General features: G+C 40.7%; 2 protein-coding genes across 2 annotated transcripts in view; both read right to left on the minus strand.

The window, feature by feature from the left end:
- Positions 1–22,159, minus strand: part of LOC149525458 (sodium channel protein type 5 subunit alpha-like) — a 51,498-nt gene extending 29,339 nt beyond the window's left edge. Inside the window, exons 1-5 of the mRNA XM_089776018.1 lie at positions 21,941–22,159; positions 16,416–16,862; positions 12,912–13,058; positions 9,477–9,600; positions 1,626–1,780 (exon numbers count right to left, since the gene is read on the minus strand). Coding sequence (XP_089632144.1) covers positions 1,626–1,780; positions 9,477–9,600; positions 12,912–13,058; positions 16,416–16,862; positions 21,941–22,159 — 1,092 coding nt within the window. The remainder of the gene's footprint in view (positions 1–1,625; positions 1,781–9,476; positions 9,601–12,911; positions 13,059–16,415; positions 16,863–21,940) is intronic.
- Positions 22,160–23,184: 1,025 nt separating this feature from the next.
- Positions 23,185–24,716, minus strand: part of LOC102447998 (sodium channel protein type 5 subunit alpha-like) — a 36,584-nt gene continuing 35,052 nt past the window's right edge. Inside the window, exon 14 of the mRNA XM_089776019.1 lies at positions 23,185–23,207. Within this exon, the coding sequence (XP_089632145.1) occupies positions 23,185–23,207 (23 nt within the window). The remainder of the gene's footprint in view (positions 23,208–24,716) is intronic.

Here is a 24,716-nt window from a genome sequence, read left to right on the forward strand (position 1 = left end):
TTTCTTATTTTCTTTACACTGTAATTAAACTCAAAGGTGTACTACTCATTCAGGTTAAACAATGCCCCATTCTTTTTGTAACAAATACAACTGTAAAAGAGAGCAAGATAGGAAAAGGAGGATCTAATTCACAATTCTGCACTTAAGACCTCCAGTAAAGTTACATTAATTATCTACTGATTTTCCTAATGATCTAGGAAAATAAACAAGAAGTTTAACTGAACCCTTTGAATATTTAATCTATGAAACTGATATGTATATTATAAAAACAAATTAATCCTAGCTCTATGCTACAGATTCATGCTAACTTTGCATGTAACTGACTGAATACATTTGTTTAATGTCATAGACATTTGTAATGGGCTAAAAACCTCACACTGAGTATGACAGAAGAGGGAGGAGATCCTTACCTATTTACAAGCAATCATTAGCACATGCCCTGGCTCCAATGCTAGCACACGCAACCCACAGCAGGGACAGCCTCTCTGCAGTCAGAGTACACCAGGGCAGCAGCCTGCCAGCCGGGCCATATGGCTGCCACTGGAGCTAGAACCGGGGCTGTGGTGAAGCTGCCCCAGCTGCCCGCCAAAGTTGTAGAGTGCTGCCCCATTAGCCAACCTATGAAGTGTCCACCAAGCAGGAACGTGAGTGGTGAGTGCTACTGCGCGGCTCTTCAAAGGAGGTGGGCAGGCTTAGAATCTTCTGTGGGTGGCTGCACAGGCACACACCTTAAAGGGAACTATGCTGGACACCCATGAAATGGATGCTCCTTGTCACCAATGTTATGTTTGGACTCAGCAGACAGGAAGATAGACATAGGGACTGCTGATTTAAATATCACCATTTATGAAATTTACAAGTCTGGACTAACTGCTCGTGTCTACATGCAGCAGGGACCCGGTAGTTCAAAATAAAGCCCTAGTTCGAACTACCTGTTATTCCTCCTGGAATGCGGTTTAACAGGTTGTTCGATTTCCACTATTGTTCTGGATGCAAAACAGAAACTAACACAAAAGTGAGGCTCTGCAATTGAGTACAGAGTGACCAAACCTAAGACTGCAGGGCACCACAAGTCTAAGGAAGTGTATGTCAAGAGGGAGACAAAGTTAATTATATCTTCTGGCTGTCAATGTATAAGTTATACAAACTTATGCTGCCTTTAGACTCTTTAGATTCACGTTAATTTACCAACTTGTAAATTTTACGCGGATATACTCCACTTCTATCCCAAGGAATTTTATTTTTAATAGCTTTTAGGGGAGTATTTTTTCATATGGATACAAACATTTAGTTCAGAAGTAGTTTCAGCTTCATGTTCCAAGAGAATGAGCACCTGGAAAGATTATAATGATGAACATATAAAACCAATAGTCTATGTGTGTTAAATAGCTATCAGACAAAGCTTCAGAAAAATCCAATAAACAACCAGAATGGAAATCATCACTAGTTGTTAGAGTTGATCATTCTGTCTTTTGACTTACAGTGTTTTCCAGTTAAAAATAAGTTAGTCCTTTACCAGGACAGTCTTCTTCCCCTCCCCCACACCAGCTTTGAAAATACACCCTCTTTCCTGTGCTAAAAGTTTATTTAAAATTCAGACAGATATCAGATTAAGTTAAATTTACCAGGGATCCACTGCTTAGCAGAATCATGAAAATGATAAAGCTTTCAAACCAGTTGTGTTCAACAATTTTGTAGCATGTTTTCCTCAGGTTCCACCATGTTTTGCCTGGAAATTTTGTGGCATTCACTAAACAGCAAGGGAAACGTCGAACACAGCCTGAAAGAGGGATACATGATTATTAACTGTACATGAACATACAGGGGTACTATGGAAATGTCTGGGTTCAGGGGAAGCACCTTGATCACCTTAAACCTGCCTCTCTGCGGTTTCTCTCTCTGTGGGTCCATTTTCATTTTCCCTTGAAAATAAACTACAACAATATTTTTAATCAATGAGGAAGATCTCGCACACTTTAGTGAGCTACTTTCCAGACCAACAAATATTGTTGAGAGTATTGGCAACACCCTCAGGGCATGTCTATGCTACATGGCAGATTGATGCTGCTGTGGTTGATCTTCCAGGATTCAATTCTGCTGGTGTAGCGTAGACCTGCTACATCAAACTCAAAGGGTGCCCCCATCAGCACTGGTGCTCCTACTCCTCGCAAGGAGTAAGGGAAGCCAACAGGAGCCTTTCCTCCTATCAAACTCCTGCTGTGTGGAAGGGGATTTAAGATATGTTGACTCCAGCTATGTAAATTACATAGCTGGAGTTGCATATCTTAATTTGACCTTCCCATTTAATGTATACCAGGCCTCACAGAGATGATGATAAGATTCACATAACATAGACAACATAACAGAATGAATCTCATGGCTTTGGTAGATGTTTATCAGCTTTTTCAACAGCAGTTAGCACAGAAAGGTGGAAGGATAAAGTAACAGGAAGGAGTCATCGCATCATAGAAATTAGTGATAAAAAAGAGTTGTAGGGTCATCTAGTCTACCCCCTTAACAGTGAAATACTGTTCCCTACATTCTAACTTCTAGTCATTTAATCATTCTAGATCCAAATGTACAAAGCAACTGAATTTCCACCATGCACCTTGAAAGAAGATATGGAGGTTACTTAACTGTAACTGGAAGTTTTTTGTGATGTGTGATCCCTATCTTCATTCCACATATGGGTACAGGTGAGCACAATGTATCAGAGACAGTGAAATCTTCTGAGCCGAGTCTATTGGTCCATTTTTGCATTCTGGAGATCCTTGTGCTCAGTACTCAAAATATAAGGGGAGGTGCAGACTGACCACTTCTCCAGCTTTTTCTCTTCTACAAATCCAGTCACAATCCAAACCAGAGTGGAATGATAGCAGGTAGTGGAATACATATAGGAATCACACATCTCAATGAACCTCCAGTTACAGGTAAGTAGCTTCAATTTCTTCTTTGTGTCCTGGTTTCTACATGTATTCCATATATAGGCGAGGAATAAGCAGTAGTCAAGAAGGAAGGAAGAGGGCATAGATTTTTTAATATTGCTGTTCCAAAGACTAAGTCAGCAGAAGAGACTGGGACTAAAGCTTAATGTTTGTGAAGGTGTGGATGCAACTCCAGGTTGCTCTCTTATAAAATGTTCAGCATAGACACATGTCAAAGACAAGCTTCTGAAGTAATTCATGCTCCAGCGGAATGGGCCCTCATCCCATTCAAGGCAGGGAGCCATGCTACCTGATAGCAAGGAGAAAACAGCCAGAAATCCATGTGAGAGAATCTCTGAGCAAATGTTGCTTGACCCAGTGTTCATTCCACTCTAGCAACAAACAATCTAAGTGGTCTTCCTAAATGGTTTAATTTTTTGCTGATAAAATGCAAAGCTCATCTGACCGATCACATTCAGGGAAGCATGTGCTGCTTTACATACTGAAAGGTTTTGGAAAGAAAACAATGAAGTAAATTGATTAATTCATGAGAAACGTGGAAATTAATTTAGGAATAAATTTCAGGTAGAGATGAAGAGATCCCTGCTCTTTTTTTAAAGTATTATAAGGAGTGTGGGCTATGAGTGACCCCTACTTACCTTCTGAGTGACATGAAAACAACAAGGAGGTGACCTTCATAGACAGGTAGGCCTACTAAGTAAAGTAACCATGGTCTACTAACTAAAGTACAAGTTTAAGGCCCCATTACAGTGTTGGTGGGATAGCCCTAATGAGACATTCGGGAACCTAGTTATTATCAGTTGAGTAAAAACAGAGTAGATCTATCCCCAATGGTGGAAGGTACTGGGTGGATCTGCAGCAAGCTAACAGAAAGGCCTGACGTCTTGAGAGTGAGGAGGTAGTCGAGAATTGTAGGAATACCTGCAATTTATGGGGACAACTAGTTTTGTTGCACTCAGCTAGAGAATGCCACCATTTAATTAGAAATTTTTTTTTTGTTAAAGTTTGTCTCCTGTGATTGAAAATCATTTTAACAGCCTTGGGTAATGAAAGTTCATCCAAATACAAGTCTATGAGGTGAGGAGAATCCTGGTTGGAATGTCTGATTCCATTGTTCTGAGTTAGCAGATCCAGGAAGGATCAGATGCTAATGGGAGGGGTGGTTGACATTCATGGTGGGGCAAGTCTGGAAACCAGAATTGCATGGGTCAGTTGGGTGCACTGAGAACAACACATGCTTTGTTGTGGCAAAATTTCTGCAAAACCAGGGTAGTCATAAAATGGGTGGAAAAACGTACCGCGGGGGTCTACCTCATGCTAGTAGAAGTACACTAGCCCTGAAATCCTGACCTATATATGCTGAATTTCTTGTTCTATTTTAAGGTAAAAAGGCCCCAAGATGGTGTTCCCCAAGGAGTGAAGATTTTGTTGAGCACAGAATTGTATACCACTTACTCATAGTTGGTGAATAAGTACCCACTAAAATTATCTGCCAGCAAGTTCTGTGCACCTGGGAATGGTTCTAGATATATCATGAATGTAGCACTTCTTTTCCTCTGTTTATGTAGAAGACAGTCATAATGTCCAACATTATCTGGACACAGAGAGGCGGTATAGGTGGGAGGAATGCATTGCAGCCTGTCTGGTTGCTCTTGGTTCCAGGAAATTGATATACATACTGGCTGCTCAAGGTGTCTATGTACCTTGTGTTGTATGGAAACACACGTAGGCTCTCCAGCCTATGAGGTATACATCTATTATTGTAATCATGTTGGGTGTGGGAGAGAGGTATGACAAAGGAAGCTATGACATTGGCTGACACTGCTATTTTGGAATTCATGCTATATCTGTCTGGTAAATAGAGACCAAAACCAGGCTTGTAGAAAACAGAGGTGAAACTACTGTTATGTAAGTACAAGGAACATGCATCCTAGCAGAGAATGACAGATCTTGCCTGTAGTTCCAGGTCTGTGAGTGACTTGTCTCATCGGGCTTTTCATAACCTGGAAACTGTCTTGGAAATTGAGGTTGAGTTTAGGATCATACCTATAAAGTCTAAGAAATGTGTTAGAGTCAGGATGGATCTCTCTATATCTAGGCAGATTCTCAAAAATGCCAGAAGATGGAACAAGTATAAGATTGCCACCTGAAATTCCCAACTGGATCTGCCTGTTAGGAGCTAGTCATCTAGATAAGAGAAAATGGTGGAGCAGTGTCATCTCATCTCTACTGTCACCACTGAAAAGACAACCGGGGGTTCTGTTGCCAGCCCAAATGAGAGAACTCTGACAGTGTTTCTTTCCTACCTTACATTTGCAGAAACTCCTATAGTATGGGTGAAAGTTCACATGAAAGTAGAGCATCTTTCATGTCAAAAACTGAAAGTCCTGTATCTTTTTTCCAGGGAGGGAATTATGAATGCCAGTGTAAGCAAAACAACTTTAAATTTGAAAATAAATTAATGTATAGTTGACAAAAGTAGAGAATGTCTATCCATCTTCCCCTTTTCTTGAGAAATGAGAAATATTTGGAGTAGGTTCATTTACCACAATATTGAGGTAGCACTCACTATAGCCCCTTGTGGAAAGAAAGTCCATCTCCCGATGGAGGATTTCCTTGTGAGAGTGGTCTCTGAAGAGGGCTTGGGAAAGAAACTAGATGTAGCCAAAGAACATGATATCTAGAACCCATTTTTCCATTGTTATGTCCCTCCAGTTGTGGGTGAAGTATGCTAGACCACCACAAAAGGTTAAGAAAGCAGCATGGGGTGGTGTCTGTGAGGTTTGTAACTCTTCAATGTCCCAACATAAGTAACCCTTTGTTGGAGCATGAGATTGGGTGACTGTTATCAAAGTGGATGAGGCTACAGATTTTGTTCCTTGGATCTTCTGGCACTTGCAATGCAGTCTGTATGGAGAAGGTGGTAGAAAGATAGTGGGAGAGGAATTGGCTTGTACAAATGTTTACGTTATTTCCTCTTACAGGCTGGAATAGAATGCAATTGCAGTGGAAGATTGTCCTAGAGTCCTTTTACGAGTGTAAAGCCTCACCTGTGTCCTCAATAAAAAGATCAGATTTGAAGAGAAGATCTGTATTTTGAACCTCCCTTGAGAGTCCCAAACAATGAAGCCATAAGTCACACCACATAACTTTTACAGTTGCTATAGCTTTAGCCGTGGTATTAGCAATGACTACTGTGTCTTTGCTACCAGTTTACCTTCTTCATCAATGAGGGTTTGAAATTGGACCCTGCCTCACTGAGGGAGTTTGTCCTTAAGCTTCAGGAATTTGGAATACTTTGTGAAATATACTTTGCTAACAGGGCCTATAGTGAGCAGTTCTATACTGGTGTCTGGATGCTGAGAATACCTTCTTCCTTAGAAGGTCAACACATTAAACTTCCTTATCTGCAGGGATAGTCTTGAGATGTTGCTGTCTGAATGCTAACCTCATCAGGTAAGATTGATTATATGCTTGTTGGTATTGCTGTGATTCCAGCTCAGTGTCCTCCTCTTCTGCATACTCTGGTGGAGCTATTTGCAGTTGTCTAAGAGAACAGTCACTGAAACTCTTGCATGGGTCAAGATAACTCCTCATATGAAGCTCTTTGTCCCTCTCGGGCGTGGGGAGGGAAGGAACAGCAAGTGCTACAGTTGGTGGCGATATGAGTTTCCGCCAGGCAGAAAAGGCTATGCCCATGGTCTCCAACGAGAAGAAGCAGGGCAGGAAACATGATTTTTAAACCCTAGCTCTCTAGACATGGCTCTTCTCCTAAGGGGAGACAACAGGGAAGGTTCTTTAGGTGGAGGAAAAGTATGTGAGGACTGAGGAATGGCCAGTCAGGCCTACGGGCTGGAATCAGGAGCCAGAGCCTGGGAATGGAACTAGAGAAGGTGAGAAATCAAGGCAAAGGTCAAAGCCAGAGATAGTTACAGTTATCAGTGTTTTACCCCAGATGACATACTTGTAGGACAGATGTCAGTTTACATACTCTAGCTGTTGGAAGAACATTTGCCTTTTACTTGAAAAAACAAAATCTTTTAGACCCTTTCCTAGACTTTTTAATCACATTGCAGCTAGAATTAGGGGAACTTAATCTCCACCCTAAGACTCCCAAAGAGATTCTTAGATCTTTTAAGCTTATTGGTAAAGTTTTAATCTTCAGCGCCTTTCAGTTGTTATGGCTCATTCCACTAAGTACCAATCAGCTTCTTGTTGAAAAATATTCCTATTGTGGATGCATGCCAAATTACCACTTGGCTGTGTCTACACTGGCATGAATTTCTGGAACTGCTTAAAACGGAATACTATTCCGTTTTCAGTTTTTCCGGAAAAGGAGCATCTACATTGGCAGGCTGCTTTTCCGGAAAAGCCCTTTTTCCGGAAAAGCATCTGTGGCCAATGTAGACGTGCTTTTCCGGAAAAGACTACTGGGCTGTCTACACTGGCCCTTTTCCGGAACAGTGTTCCGGAATAAGGACTTATGCCCAAGCGGGAGCAGAATAGTTTTTCCGGAATAGCGGCTGATTTTGTATAGTAAAGCGTCGTTGCTTTTCCGGAAATTCAAGGGCCAGTGTAGACAGCTCGCAGCTTATTCCGGAAAAGCGGCTGATTTTCCGGAATAAGTGGCCCAGTGTAGACACAGCCCTTGGGTATCTGTTCGTGCCATTTCTAAGCACTATGTACTAGCGCACACTACTAGGGCAGATGTTGCTTTCAGGAGTGTTGTTCTGAACCAGATTGACTTCCAGAGTACCCACCACCACAGAAGGGATAGTACATGGGAGTCACACAGACCAAATCTCCCTTAAGGAAATTTACTCAAAGGAGGAGGAGAAATTATTTACTTTGTACAGTAGCTGGATATTTTGTCTTCAAGATGTTTTGTCCCTGTGGGTGCTTCACTGCCTGACCTCCTTTGGCAATGTTAGCATGGTTGGATTTTGCAGTAAGAAAGTAACTGGAATTGCATTTGATCCAGAACTGCTTTGTGTACCCTTAGCATAGGGTGCAAGATAGTTACGGTGCATGTGTGGACTGAACAGACTGTTACCAAAAATCTCTTGATATGAGACACATGCACATCTATAGTAGAACACCCAGAGGGAAAAAACATCTTGAAAAACTCCAGATACTGTACACAATAAATAACCTATCCTTATTTCCCACCCAACTACTTCAGACTCCCCATCTCTTCAATTCTGCAATTTTGAACAAAAATCCAGAATGATAGTATCTCCTTCAACTAAAATAATGGTGTTTTCTAACAATAGATTCGTACCATCAAAACAAATAAAGTTGACAGTACTGCTAAATTAGACTGCTTAAAGGAGATGACTTATGTGCCACAGACAGAAAATAGGAGGCACCAAGGCACACTAATGCCTAAGACCCCTGCAGTGGCAGGGAAATGAGTGAGATATGTTAATGCTGGCAAATTACCAACACCCCACACTACATAGGAAGGTGAAACACCCTCGCCCCCAAAATCACTCCCAATGTGATCTGGAGGCAAATTCCTTCCCAGTTCTACATATGACAATCAATTAGACCCTGGCCAAGTCAGCAAGAACCCACCAAGCAAACAAATACCTGAGAGAAAGAATGCTCAGTACAGCCTCAAAATCTTGATCTTCCCTTTCCACTGTCCCATCTTCAGCCATGGCCATCCCTGATGCTTCAAAGGGAGGAGATCAACTAACATACCAAGGAGAAATTCTTTCCTAACCCCTGCAGGTAGAGAGGTTTGTCCATGTTCTCACTAAGCAGTTTTGTCTCATCACATTTTGGCTAGAAGCTGGGAGTGAGCAACTGAGAATGGATCATTTCACGATAACCGTTCATTTCATCTGGGGCACCTGGTATTGGCTACTGTCGGAAGACAGGATCCTGGGCTATGTGGACCTTTGGTGTGTCCCAGTATGGTCACTCTTGTGTTACATGAGATATCCTACACAGTATTCTGGACCTCTTTTAGGATTCCAGAATATTGTCCTAAAATGGGACATCATCACTGTCACATCCAATTAAGCTTAAACTGATACTTTGATAATAAACTAGATAGATTCATGGAGGTTAGGTCCATCAATGGCTATCAGCCAGGGCGGGTAGGACTGGTGTCCCCAGCCTTTGACTGTCAGAGGCTGGAAATGGATGACAGGAGAGGATCCCGTGGTGATTCCCTATTCTGTTCACTCCCTCTGGGGCATCTGGCATTGGCTATATAGCAATTTAAAGTGGGTTTCCATGTTCACCATCCTAGAGAAATTCAACCGAATACCAACAAGTTCTCTCTGCCTATTTCACATATGTTTTCACTGTTATTGAGATCTGTGGATGAAAAGTACTATCCAAGTACTAGGAATTAAGTATTATTGATTATTATTATCATTAAAGTATTTTTATCATTAAATACTCAGCAAATAGAGTGGCTTGGTGTTGAGAATCTGAGTGTTTCAGCATTAGCTAGGAGAAGAGGCTACTGTGAGCTGTTCTCTCTTCTTAGTCATAGGGAAATCAGCAGATTCTTACCTTTTGGAAAACAGTTATCAGGTTCCTTTAAGTATTCAGCAAGCTCAGGGATCTGTTTCAGAAGCTCCTCAGGATTTGTCAGATCCGCTGTGCTGCCTTCAGAACAGCTGATGTAATCCAGTTGCTGCACAAGAAAGACAATACATCAATTTTCCCTTAATGAAATCATAATGCTTTAAAATAAACTGAATAAGTTCATTGGTAAGCAGTTATAATTAAGGGAGATATTAAAAAAATAAAACTGTATTTGGGTACTGTGCTTATTAATAATATGGCAGTCCTGGAATGGGTCTCCCCTCCAGCTTTACAGTGTACGGTATATGATCCCTGAAATATTTGCACATCAATTCAAACAGAAGGCTACAATATATTTAAAGGAACCAAATTAATCATTCTAGTAAATCTCACAAATGATAATGATTTCCATTTTTTAAAATTTAGGTACATGTGATTTTCAAACATAGATAGGCTTTAAAACATTCTACTAACTGGGGCTAAAAACAATTAAAACAGAGCACAACACATGAAAAAATAGAGAAAGCAAAATGTGGAAATATAATTTCATCAAAGGACTACTTTTGTAGAGTTCTAAAATTTCTGTTGAGAATGAAACTATGAAATGCCCATGGCAGTTTACTTGAAATGGCACATATAATTATACAATGTATTCTTCATTGGCATAGACTTCCCTCCTATTCCAACATATTTAGGATGCCACACTGCTCGGGATGTATGAATAATGCATAACTAATAATTTAATCAATTATATTTTCTGTTTCCAAATTGCATATATTCATTATTCAAAATCACTTTCTAAAACATTTCTGAGAATAATAATTCAACTGTAGTTTATTTGTGAGCAATTCATTTAAAATATTCTGTGTTTGAAATTTGTACTGTCTTGGTTTGTCTCACAGGCCAGATGGTATGTTTCCTTTTTCTGACTGGGGGAGCAAATTTCAAAGCTGAATATTCATGTTTATTTAACGGTCTTTCAACTCATACATAAAGAGCACACTGGACACACCAGAATTTTCTGGGACAATCTTTTTGCACCTCTTTTCTCAGCAATTCAGATTTCAAGAAAAATAAAAGCAGACAATGGTAATTTTACAATACTTTTCAATAAAATTATTTCACAGTGTTTCAGTAACTCAGGATTACAGGTTGAAACTAAAAAATCTGGTACTGGCAACATCTGTGATCCGGCAGGGCCATGGATATTGCTGGGCCAGAGAGCCTGGCTAGATGTAGGGTATGTCTACACTACAGTGTTATTTTGAAATAGCTTATTTTGAAATAACATGTCTACACACAAAATGCATTTCAAAATAGCATTTTACTATTTTGAAATAGCCTGTCCACACTGAGTGGACTCTGAATTGCATTTAAGGCTGGCCGGAATCAGTTCCGGCAGGGCACCAGGTCAGGACGTACTGTGTGGGGCTGCTGTCTGAGGCTATCTGAGGTCTGTGCTTAAAGGGAACTCCTGGACAGACAGTTCTCAGGTTTCCCTGCTTGCTTATCTACCTCGATGAGGCACAGCAAAGCATTTTGTCTCTGCATGCTCTGGTTGCCTTCACTCAGGATACCACAGGACTCTGCAACGTGGAGCCAGAGCTGCCCCTGAGCACTCTGATGCTTCTTGTGGACACGTTGCTGCGAGCCGGGCTGCACTTTCTGCAGGCTATCATCTGGGAGGTCCATCGGGGGGCTGTCAGTATCCAGGAGGCCCTGTGGGAGAGCTTCCACCCTGAGGAGCACTAAGAGCCTCCCTGGTCTGCCCCACTGGGGGCTTGTGCCTCGTTCTTCCCTCATGTCCTTCCACTTACCCCTCCTGATGTAAAATAAAATACACGTATTTTCATGAACACAAACTCTCTTTATTTAACAAAACTGAGGGGAGGGAATAAAACTCTGGTGAGACTGGGGAAAGGAGGCAGGAGAGGGGAGAAGAGAGAGCAGGAGAGGGGAGGGGGAAACCTGGGAGGAGGGAGCTGGAAGGGGGAAGCAAGGGGAAGAAAGGGGAGGGGAAACTCAAGGCTCAGGGGTGGGGGTATTGCTGGACCAACTTGATTTTCATGTGAACCTGCTCCTGGGTTCGCATGTGGCCTTTGGTGGCCAGGCTGGCAGCTATCCTGCCATAGATGGCTGTTTTCCTCCATATAGTACAGAGATCATGGATGTTGGGAGCATCCCCCCCAAACCTGAATAAGGTCCATGATCTCCACCTGGGACCAGGAAGGCGCCTGTCTTCTCCAGGCCCTGGCAGGCTCCTGGAAGCTGGCAGACTGCTCCTGGGGAGTGGCTGCCAGTGGTTTGCTGGCTTATGTTTTGGGGCCACTGGGTCGGGGCAGTGGTCTGGCAGGCTTGAAGCTGGCACAGGCACTGTGGCCAGAGTCTACCCCTTTAAGGGCTCCAGGGGAGAGGGGGAGGGAGTGGAGTGTTCTTGGTTGAGACTAGAGTGGCCATCAGGGCTACCTGCGAAGACTACACAGCACTTATTTCGAAATAGCTATTTCGAATTTGGCATTATTCCTCATGGAATGAGGTTTATCAAATTTGAAATAAGCACTCCACTATTTCAAATTTATGTTGAAATAGCAGTTTGGCTGTGTAGATTCTAGGAAATTTATTTTGAAATAAGGGCTGTTATTTCGAAATAACTTTGCTGTGCAGACATACCCATAGGGAGTGGCCAGGGTTGGAAGCACAGCCCCAACTGGTGGCAGCAGGGCCAGCGGCTGGAAGCAGAGCCCAGGACAGCAGAAAAGAGCATGGCCCCAGCCAGGGCTTCCAGCCGCGGAGTCAGCATGTCTGGGAGCTCAGTCCTGTCCAGGGATGGCAGCAGCGGGGCTGGCACGGCTGAAAGCACAGTCCCAGTTGTGGCCAGGAACACAGCCCAGGCTGGGGCTGGTGGCAGGGGCTGGGAGTGCCAAGGTCAGAAATGGAGCCCCGTGGCCTGGGCTGGCCCCTGGGGACAGGTCTGATGGCTGGGAGGGGAGCCTTGACTTCCCCATTCCAGTGGGACCACAGATGTTCCTAGGGCACAGGACCAGGAAGCTCCAACTTGCATTAACGTTTTTTATCAGTATTAGAAACACAGTATGGTGCTATTATCATTCACTGAAATCCACTTATTCTCCCCTTCACTAATAAAACAGAATAGTGAAGCTAAATACACCTAATCCAGTGAATTTTATCAGGAATGATATGATGCAATTGTGAACACTTGTTTAGCTAAGATGGACTCCCATAGCATTAGCAAATTATGAAGTTCTTGGTCATTAACACAAAACAGAGTAATAAATACAAATTTTAAAGTACAAAATTGTTTCTTGATTAACAATCTTGATAAGATTCCAAACAAATTAATGAGATACATAAGAACTCAGCCAATTTTGGTGATTCCATGTTAGATACAAACACACTTACCTCTTTTGGAAGTAGAGATGATGACTCAACCTTCCATTGTTTTCCTATGTTAAACTCAGTTAAGTCCTCAGAGAAAATCTCAGATCCTTTACACCAAGCTCCTGGTTTTTTACATTGTTCTCCCCTCAGTCTAAGGTGGTTTTCCTGCTGAAGATAATTTCAGTTGTGTTTATTGGATTTTGTCTTTTTGTTTTGGTGGCAGAAACATGGCACATAATTTAAAAGCAGAACTCTCCAAATGGAATACAAAGAACCTTGACCTGCTCATTTTCAAATATTATTTTTACAGAAACAAAGGGAGGAAAGTTTCCATTGGTGACCTAAAATAAATTAAGGAACCCACAGTGGAGTGAAGCCTGATCCAAAGCCTACTGATATCAATGAGAATATTTACATCTGGATTTAATGAGGATCTTGCATGTTCTCAAAATAAAAAAGGAGTCATATAAAAAATGGAAACTAGGACAAATAACAAAGGATGAATATAGGCAAGCAACACGGGAATGCAGGGGCAAGATTAGAAAGGCAAAGGCACAAAATGAGATCAAACTAGCTACAGGCATAAAGGGAAATAAGAAGACCTTTTATAAATACATTAAAAGGAAGAGGAAGACCAAGGACAGGGTAGGCCCACTGCTCAGTGAGGAGGGAGAAGCAGTAACAGGAAACATGGAAAAGGCAGAGATGCTCAATGACTTCTTTGTTTTGGTCTTCACTGAGAAGTCTGGAGGTGTGCCTAAAATAGTGAATACAAGCAGAGAGAGGGTGGCTGTGTCTACATTGCCCCCTATTCCGTAATAGGGATGCAAATGTAGCACTTTGGAATAGGCAGATCCGTGGGGGATTTAAATATCCCCCGCGGGATTTGCATTTTCATGGCTGCCGCTTTTTTCCGGCTTGTAGATAAGCCGGAGAAAAGGGCCAGTCTGGACGCGATCCTCCGGAAAATAAGCTCTTTTCCGGAGGATCTCTTATTCCTACTTTCAGAGCTTATTTTCAGGAGGATCGCGTCCAGACTGGCGCCTTTCTCCGGCTTATCTACAAGCCGGAAAAAAGCGGCAGCCATGAAAATGCAAATCCCGCGGGGGATATTTAAATCCCCCACGGATCTGCCTATTCCAAAGTGCTACATTTGCATCCCTATTACGGAATAGGGGCCAATGTAGACGTAGCCGGTAAGTTTAGAAGATAGGATACACAAAGAACAAGTTAAAAATCACCTAGGAAAGTTAGATGTCAGCAAGTCACCAGGTCCTGATGAAATGCATCCCAGGATACTCAAGGAGCTGATAGAGGAAGTATCTGAGCCTTTAGCTATGATCTTTGAAAAATCATGGAAGACAGGGGAGATTCCAGAAGACTGGAAAAGGGCAAATATTGTGCCCATCTATAAAAAAGGGAATAAGAACAACCCAGGAAACTACAGACCGGTCAGTTTAACGTCTGTCCCAGGGAAGATAATGGAGCAGGTAATTAAGGAATCATATGCAAACACTTGGAAGGTAATAAAGTGATAGGGAATAGCCAGCATGCGTTTGTGAAGAACAAGTCATGCCAAACTAATCTGATAGCTTTCTTTGATAGGATAACGAGCCTTGTGGATAAGGGAGAAGTGGTGGATGTCATATACCTAGACTTTAGTAAGGCAATTGATACCGTCTCACATGATAGGGATAACAAGTGGAGTTCCGCAAGGGTCTGTTTTGGGACCCGTACTGTTCAATATCTTCATCAATGATGTAGATATTGGGATAGAGAGTACGCTTATTAAGTTTGCAGATGATACCAAACTGGGTGGGGTTGCAACTTCTTTGGAGGATAGGGACATAATTCAAAATGACCTTAGCAAGTTAGAGAAATGGTCAGAGGTAAACAGGATGAAGTTTAATAAAGAGAAATGCAAAGTGCTCCACTTAGGAAGGAACAATCAGTTCCATACATACAAGATGGGAAGCGACTGTCTAGGAAGGAGTATGGCGGAAAGGGATCTAGGGGTCATAGTGGACCACAAGTTGAATATGAGTCAACAGTGTGATGCTGTTGCAAAAAAAGCAAATATGATTCTAGGTTGTATCAACAGGTGTGTTGTAAGCAAAACTTGTGAAGTCATTCTTCCGGTCTACTCTGCACTAGTTAGGCCTCAGCTGGAGTACTGTGTCCAATTCTGGGCACCGCATTTCAAGAAAGATGTGGAGAAATTGGAAAGGGTACAGAGAAGAGTGACAAGAATGATTAAAGGTCTAGAGAACATGACCTATCAAGCCAGGCTTCATGAACTGGGCTTGTTTAGTTTGGAAAAAAGAAGATTAAGGGGGGACATGATAGCGGTTTTCAAATATCTAAAAGGGTGCCACAAGGAGGAAGGAGAAAATTTGTTCCTCTTGGTTTCTGAGGACAGGACAAAAAGTAATGGGCTTAAAGTGCAGCAAGGGAGGTTTAGATTGGACATTAGGAAAAAATTCCTAACTGTCAGGGTGGTCAAATATTGGAATAAATTGCCAAGGGAGGTGGTGGAATCTCCCTCTCTGGAGATATTTAAGAACAGATTAGATAGACATCTGTCAGGGATGGTGTAGACGGAGCTTGGTCCTGCCTTGAGGACGGGGGGCTGGACTCGATGACCTCTCGAGGTCCCTTCCAGTCCTATGATTCTATGATTCTATAACTATCTAGCAGCCTTTAGGTGAAGAAGAACATTTTAGAGTCTAGTCAGTCATAACTTCATAGTTTAAAAGGAAATGCAAAAATTCAGGCAAATGTAAAAAAATGTGATTCTATGAACTATAATATAATAAAATTAAAATCTGATAGAGCCATGTCATTCTTAATACTTCCATCTAGTTCTAAGGATTATTTTCTGGGACATGCTGATAGGATAAAAAAGGTGAGGCCTTGTTAAAAATTCACTGTTTAAGCCCTTAACATTATGTACTTTTTCCATCAAATACATTTCCTCTTTCAGGTTAATGTTGTTGAACATGGATTCACAGATTTCCAAATCGGCGGGGCCACTATGAGTAGCTAGTATAATTCCTACCCAATTCAGATCTTAGAATTTCACCTAGTAATTCCTGTATTCAGCAAAATAACACATCTGCCTCGATAGAAATACTTCGTGATACAAAAAAAATTACCAAACCTCTTGGTAAGTTCTTCCACTGGATAATTACCCTGACTTTTAAAAAAAATGCACCTTTAGTTATTGCACCTTTAGTTTTCTTTTGCATTTCTCTAAATTCAACTTCCTGCAGATAGATCATACTATGCCTTTGCCAGCTCCATTAAAGAGCCTGTAGTTTCAAAAACCAATGAGTATTCCTGTGACACCTTGAAGACTAACATTTATTTAGGCATAAGCTTTCGTGGGCAAAGACCCACTTTATCTTTTTGCCCATGAAAGCTTATGCCCAAATAAATCTCATTGTTTTTGCAGATACAAACAAACATGGCCACTCCTCTGGTACTTGTAGTCTCAACAATATTCTCCCTGCATAGGCTTCTTACCTGTTTATTGTAATCCATTTCTGTGAATATGCTCGACTTATTATCATTTTCTTCATAGTCCTCAATATCAGACTCTGGCTCAGCAATAGGGACGCAGACAAACACATTTGGATTGGTAATAAAATCTTCAAGGATGCTAACTGAGCACTTGTCCCCCTTTTTCTTAGTCACATCGTTACTGTAATTTTCTTTACACTTCTTTCTTTCTTTCCCACTCTCCACATTTGTGTTCTTAGTGGCTAATTTCATTTTCAGTTTGGTAGCTTTATTTGGATTCCTGAGCTTTCCACAACAGTAATCCCATGTTGCATGTTTCAGCAAGTAAAGTCCTTTGTGGATCCGACCAATTGCAATCTCAAGGTTGTTCATCTCTCTATCCTCTTCCGGTGCTTGAAGATTGTCAGCACTGAAGGAGTTTAGCAGCAGTGCAATGAACAGGTTGAGAACCTGAAAACAATTGAAGGGAAAAGAAAATAATGGCAGTATAATTTTGAAATTTAAATAGGAGACTTTAAAATTAGAGTAAATTTCTAAACAATTTGTTCTTAATGCACCAACCTTAACAGGACAAAATGAAAATATTATTGTTTAACAAATTATTTTTCATGCAGAATATTTAGATATCATAAGGGTATGTTTTCATGATCCTCCAAAAAATAAAAACCAAAAAACAAGTTTTGTGGCATGAAACAATGACCTTATCTCCAATACAGGACTGTAAATGAAAATCACACAATTTTACTGAAACATATTTTAAAATGATAACACCAGTAATGGTAAATTAATAATCAATTGTGGAAATGACTACGGTTGAGTGGAGTTTTGCTCCTCAAACAAGAATTTAATCTTTTTGTTACTTCTGAAGAATATTCTACATCCTCCCTATAATTACAGCCTTTATTGTTTGAGCATTGAATGAATTGTCTGACCATTTACAACCAAACCCATGAAATCTAAGGGTATATCTACACTTGCCCTCTAGTTCAGACTAGGGAGGCAAATGAACCATACCGAAGTTGCTCATGAAGCGCGGGATTTAAATATCCTGCGCTTGATTAGCATATTTGCAGCAGGTCACCATTTTAAAATGCCGGTTGCCCGATTTAACTTGCCGCGTGTAGACGTGGTAGTCCGATCCAAAACCCTTCCCTCGAATTAACTGTTACTCCCCCGGGTACTTCATTAGCAACTTCGGTATGGTTCATTTGCTTCCCTAGTCTGAACTAGGGGGCAAGTGTAGACATATCCTAAATCTAATACATCTTTAAAAATCAATTTAATTTGCAACCACGTGGATTAAAATGCATCAGTGATTTTTATGGTATTAACTTTGCAATTCCATAGCTTGATATGTTTAGATTTCCTTTACACTAATCTTTCACTCTGAACATTCTCAGTTTATGTTTGTTTTGAGGATGATTCACCATTTTTAAAATGTTAATTACCTTTAAATTACTGTAATGCTCTCTTTAGTTTAGAACATTTTTGTCTAGGAATAAATTCTAATAGCATCAGCTGTGATGGATCAGTTGAGAAGTTACGTCATCTGAAGATTATGTGGAAGCTAGAAGGATGTTTGTGAGTAGGAGGTTTGAAGGGCCTGAGAAGACTATGAATTTGGAGACAATTCATGAAATGCATGGTGGGACCCATCATGTGCTGCTGTTTATGAAGCCTAGCACTTGAAGAAACTTTTTTGCCTTATACTCAGTTTCTTCTGAACACTTCCAAGTGGTATTAAAGGAAAAAAAGTTGATGTATCAAAGCATTCCATCACTTCCTTGAGGGGCAGACAATTACAAAGGTATTGATATACATAACTATGGGGACATTGTTCATTTAGCTGGTCAGAAATGATATAAGAAAGCTGGAGATAATTTGTACAATAGAGCTATCAACCTCTGTATTAGGCGCAGACCACAGATCCAGCACAGCAAAGGATTTTGAGGGACTGATTTAGTCTCTCAATGGTTTTTTTTTGGATATGCGCTGAGTCCACAATCTACACTAAATAAATCTAACCCCTTCCTTGGTTTTTAATCCCCTGGCAGCTGGTTATCAAGTCCCCTGCTGGACATTCTTTAGCTGAAAAAAAACATTGAAAATGTATAATTGTAATTTACAGTCATCCCCAGGTGGTTACCATACATACCCTCACCCTGCTGCCACAAAAGATTTCCAAGAGCTTTAAATTCCATCCAGGGATCACTGAGAACTCTGTGGGAAACAGATGCACTACTCCGGTATTTCTCAAACTGTGCTCCGCGGAGCCCCAGGGCTTTGTGAGACATCTCCAGGGGCTCCGTAAGGTTGACAAACTGGAAACATCGATAGGTACAACACATACAATCAGTGGACCGCTGGGGCTCCATATAAATTTTTATGCATGTAATGGGCTCCGGAGCCCAAAAAGTTTGAGAACCCCTGCACTACTCTATGTTTCCTTTACCCATCCTGATAATAGAATCATAGAGTCATTGAAGATTACGTTTGGAAGAAATCTCAAAAGCCATCTAGTCCAACCATCTATTCAAAGCAGGACCAACCCCAGTTAAATCATTTAAACCAGTGCTTTGTCAAATAAGACCTTAAAACATCTAAAGATGGAGATGCCACCACCTCCCTAGACAACCCGTTCCATGGCTTCACCACCCTCCTAGTAAAATAGTTTTTCCTAATATCCAGCCTAGACCACCCCCACTGCAATTTGAGACAATTGCTCGTCTTTCTGTCATCTATCACCACTGAGAATAATACAGCTCCATCCTCTTTGGAACCCTCCTTTCAGGCAGTTGAAGGCTGCTATCAAATCCCCCCTCACTGTTTCCTTCTGCAGATTAAATAAGACAAGGTCCCTCAGCTCCTCCTCACAAATCTTGTGCCCCAGCCTTCTAATTATTTTTGCTGACTTCTGCTGGTCACTCTCCAATTTGTCCACATCCTTTCTGTAGTGGGGAGAACCACTGAGTTCTGGAAACTTCAGTTGTGTGAAGAAAGCCTCATCTACCTCAACCCTCTGATCTATAGCATATACCCATCACAACATCACCCTTGTTCTCAACTCTAATCTTAATCTAAAGTCTCTCAACAGGCTTTTCTCTAGTTTTGCACTGCAATTCTGAGCAATCTCAGGCTACGTCTAAACTACACCCCTCTGTCAGCAGAGGGATGTAAATTAGACATATTGAAAGTGCAAATGAACAAGGGATTAAAATATTTTGTGCTTCATTTGCATAATGGCAGCCGCCCCTTTTTTTCGTACTGGGGCTTTTTGAAAGAAAACCAGCAGTTTAGATGGTACTCCTCGATCTTTTGAAATGGGGCATTTCTGTCAAAAATGCCCCATCTAAGCTGCCGTTTTTTTGAAAAGCCCCATTTTGAAAAAAAACGGTGGCCGTCATTATGCAAATGAAGTGCGAGATATTTAAATCCCCGCTTCATTTGCACTTTTGATATGTCTAATTTACATTCTTCTTCCAACAGAGGGATGTAGTTCAGATGTAGTCACACTGCTCTCTTACATACAATGCAACTCCTGTACCTTTTCTCCTTCACCAGTCCTTCTTGAACAGCTTTACCCATCCATGACATGTGAGTTACCCTACCAACTCTCTGCTATTCCAATCATACCACAGTTCCCTGATCACGCCAGGACTTTCAATTCTTCCTGTTTGTTTCCTAGGCTCCTTGCATTTATGTATAGACATCTAAGATAACTAGACAGTCCTTCCCTGCCCACATGTAGAGCTGTGCAGGTTAACCAAGAGCCTTGAATCTCCAAGCAGACTTCTACCACAGAGCAGACTTCTACCATTTCTCCTTTCTCTTTTCTCAATCCCAGCTTCCTGTATGTTTCTGGCTTTATTGCACTAAAAAACAATCATTGCCAGCTCCAATTTACTATTTGAAAACAGTATCAAATGAGAATCTTTGGTCATGGATCTCCTCACACTTCCTCCAATGGAGTGACTCATGATGCTGGCATAAGCAAGAGAAGAATCAGGTCCTGTACCCTCTTATAAATCTTTTTGGCATATTTAATTTTGCACTTTGCTTGCAAATGAAGGAGTATTGGTGGGATAATGCCATGTAAACATGTTAGGCTGATGTTTTCCCATCAACTCTAAATTTGCTACGTTTATAATGCTTATTTGGAGGATCATTTGAAAGAGCCATAATATTTTGGTGTCGAGTATCATAGGGGTAACCGTGTTAGTCTAGATCTGCAAAAGCGACAAGAAGTCCTGTAGCACGAAAGTGGGTCTTTGCCCATGAAAGCTTATGCTCCAATACATCTGTCAGTCTATAAGGTGCTACAGGACTCCTTGTCAATAATATTTTGGGGCTCTTAAGTTACTGATAAATGCTTTCATCCTTACTTTTAGATTAAAATTTTTACTATTTCCACAAATTACAATGTTCACTTCTTAATATTTGTTTAAAAACAAAGATTCCACTGGTTCACAGAAAGCCCACAATAATTCAAAACCCTATTGGATATGAAAACTTCATCTGAGAGTTAGTTTTCTCTCAGAAACCTTATTTACAGTAGGGTTAATTGACTTCAGTGTATTTTATTTCTGATTTAGCTTCGGATAAGAAAAAGATCAGATGTCTTGCATCTAAAGAGAACTGAACTAGGAGCCTGCACTGAGCTATCCATTCAGTGGCTTCAGGTGTGAGTGCAGGGACTGCCTGCAAAGAGCTCAGAAGAGAAACAAGTTCTTTAACAAAAAACAGATTGTGATACAAACACTTAAGGCTTCATGCTCAGAAGGAGTCAGAAACTTCTATTTAGGACTCTAATTCCAATTGAAATGGATGGAAACTATAAATACATAGAAGTTAAGAGACTAACTTCTATTTTTATTTATCAAAAACTTCAAACTTCCACTGATTTCAACAGATGTTAGGATCTGAAATAGACATTTGGAGCTTAAATATTTTTGAGTATTCAGACCTTAATGATTATTTCCCCAGAGTCTTGAGATTAAAAGGAAAATTATTGATAACTTTTTTCTGATAGAAAATTGCTCCACTTTGGAATGAATATTGGCCTGTAAAAAGGTTTGGTGACGCAATATTGAAAGCATCTTACTTTAAATATGAGCGTGAGTTCTGAAGGTTAAAGGCAAATGGGATTTACTGGACACAGCACAGTTGGGGTGGCCACATTGCCACCATCTCTAGCAGACTTACCATACATAGAAAGACAAGTCAATATATTGTGCAGTTTTGTAGTCCTATTGGTCCCCGGATAATAGTGAGACAGGGTGGGTGAGGTATTATTTTTTACTGGACCAACTTCTGTTAGTGAGTGAGACAAACTTTTGAATTTACACAGAGCTCTCCTTCTGGTCTGCTGAATCCAGACCAGAAGATCTCTGCAGAAACTTGAAAGCTTCTCTCTCTCATAAATTTAAGTTGGTTCAATAAAACTTATTACCTCAACTACCTTTTCTCTATAAGTCAGTATATTTTATACTGTACATGTAATAAAAAGATAAACATATCTGGAAACTCACCACGAGGTTTCCTATCACCATGGCCAGCAAGAAGACAACAAGGCATAATGGTTGCCCAGCTACTGCCATACAATCCCACATGGTCTCAATCCATTCTCCACACAAGATTCGGAATACAATAAGGAACGAGTGGAAAAAATCCATCATATGCCAACGTGGCTTGCAGTCCTCACTCATTTTATGGCAATGCTCTTTGTAGCTTTTCCCAAAAAGTTGCATTCCGACCACAGCGAAAATAAAGACTATGATGGCCAGAACCAAGGTGAGGTTACCCATGGCACCCACTGAGTTACCAATGATTTTAATAAGTGTATTCAAAGTTGTCCAGGACTTTGCCAGTTTGAAGACCCTTAGCTGTGTGTAATCATAAAACATAGCATTAGACAACAGACAATTAGATATTCCTCATTATCTTTTTTATGCAGACATTTCAGATTACTCAAACACTACGAAATGCAGAATATTTTATTTCTTTGTTCCCTTCTCTTCATCCATGTGTCTTTTAGCACAGTGACACAACAATCCTGCACAATTCTATAACATAAATTTACTGTATCACTAGCAATTTATTACTACCTCTCATTGGAGTTTCTTTCTTTCTGTATTTTCATATCTTCTAGAATTAGAACTTAAGTTCCTGCTTATCATAATCACTACTTTATTTTCATTTTCAATAACAAATATTTACATGCAAATGTGTTGAATTTTAGAGGTGCTGAGCATACAGAATTCCCATTGACTTAAATAGGAGTTATAGCTGTTCAGCACCTCTGTAAATCAAGCCAACAATCTATCATAAGTTTTTATAGCATCTGTCACCACAGTATCAAACACACCAAGTCAGCAAGCCACATGAATCATACTTAATTTTAAGCATGTAGCTTCAGTGCTTAAAATTGTAGGATTTTGCTTGACCAGGGTCTATGTGCTGATGCAGAAAGATAATTACTTATCTGTAATTCTTTGTTCTTTGTATTTATAGACATTATGACATTCTACGACTCTTGAGATCTCTGCCTCTGGTAAATGTCAGGTTCCAAAGCCCATAATCTTTTAAATAGTCAGTTCCTTCTTTGCCATTTTGAAAATAAAATGGTAAAAATGATAAAATCTTATAATTCTGAGTTGGTGAATGACGATCTATTATAACCATATTACAATGCATTTAGAGAATAAAAATAGGTAAGTAATGTTCTTCAAAGATAAATGTTATAGTAGATCTCCAATCCTGAAGAATAAAATTCTTATAGGATCTCTTTGAGAAATCCTAATTAATGAAAAAGAAAACGTTACCACAAAGAGGAAGAAGCAACAAGTATGATTGACAAGGTGGCAATAGTAGTGGTTGAGCAAAGGGGGAAATAAATACATGGAAATATGTGTGCCTCTATCACAGGGCTACTCAACACGCGGCCCGTGGGCCACATGCGGCTCCTGGCCCATTTGTTTGTGGGCCACAATGCAGTTTGGGTTTACACGGGGCTCAACACGCAGCCTGCAGGTGGGATCCTCTGAACATGACCTCCACTGAGAACACACTCCACAATGGTGAGTCTTCTGTTGATATGCATTTTAGTTGTTGAATACCTGAACTGTCATTGCTCATTAAAAGTGCTGTCAGATGGGTGGAAATGGGGCCTACATGTTGTGTAGTTTGCTTTAATTTCTGTATTCATGCCCATCAGTGTGAAAGAAGCTATTTGCATATATATTTGCATGTATATGCAAACACACTTAAGTTGCGGCCCTCGGCATGTGCTCTGAGTATCATTGTGGCCCCCAGGGCTTCCAAAGTTGAGTAGCCCTGCTCCATCATATACTTTTCTGTGCATTGGGAGAAAATGAGATACCTTCAAACAAATTACAAATACCAGCTAAAATCCCAATTCAGAAAAGCACTTACATGAACACTTAAATCTGTTCCTATTTGAGAAAGCACTTAAGTATGTGTTGTAAATTAAACACATCCTTAAGTACTTTCTGGAACAGAGATGCAGTTCCTAAATTGGTGTTTAGGAAACATCCCAAAAACACTTTAGTGAGAATGTATGTTATATCCCCACTTGTCCATCTAACCACCACACAAGCACCAATCCTCCAAACAGTTATGCACAAAAATAACTCTGAGTCTCTGTTTTAAATTTTTCCGTTAAAAGTATTTGCACAAGAGAGCATCTATACTGGCATGTGCCTTTGCGCAAAAGATTTGCTTTTGCGCAAAAGCATCCGTGCCAGTGTAGACGCTCTCTTGCGCAAGAAAGCTCCGATGGCCATTTTAGCCATCAGGCTTTCTTGCGCAAGAAATTAACGTTCCTGTCTACACTGGCCCTCTTGCGCAAGTATTCTTGCGCAAGAGGGCTTATGCCTGAGTGAGAGCATCAAAGTATTTGCGCAAGAAGCACTAATTTTGTACATTACGAAGTCAGTGTTCTTGTGAAAATTCTCACAGCCAGTGTAGACAGGCAGCAAGTTTTTGCGCAAAAGCAGCCACTTTTGCGAAAAATCTTGCCAGTCTAGCGCACCCTGACAGTTTGTAGAATAGGTAAAGCACCTTTATTCTTTCATGTCAGCACTATAAAACAATGAGCTTAGCCTGAGACTGTTTATCAGAGAGGGTACGTCTAAACTACATGGCTCCATCGACGGAGCCATGTAGATTTGTTTTTTTGGCAAAGGCAAATGAAGCCGCGATTTAAATGATCGCGGCTTCATTTAAGTTTACATGGCTGCTGCGCTGAGCCGACAAACAGCTGATCAGCTGTTTGTTGGCTCAGCA

The sequence above is a fragment of the Pelodiscus sinensis genome, chromosome 2 (genome assembly GCF_052426305.1).
Source record: "Pelodiscus sinensis isolate ZL-2025 chromosome 2, ASM5242630v1, whole genome shotgun sequence".
In the NCBI taxonomy this organism is placed as follows: Eukaryota; Metazoa; Chordata; order Testudines; family Trionychidae; genus Pelodiscus; species Pelodiscus sinensis.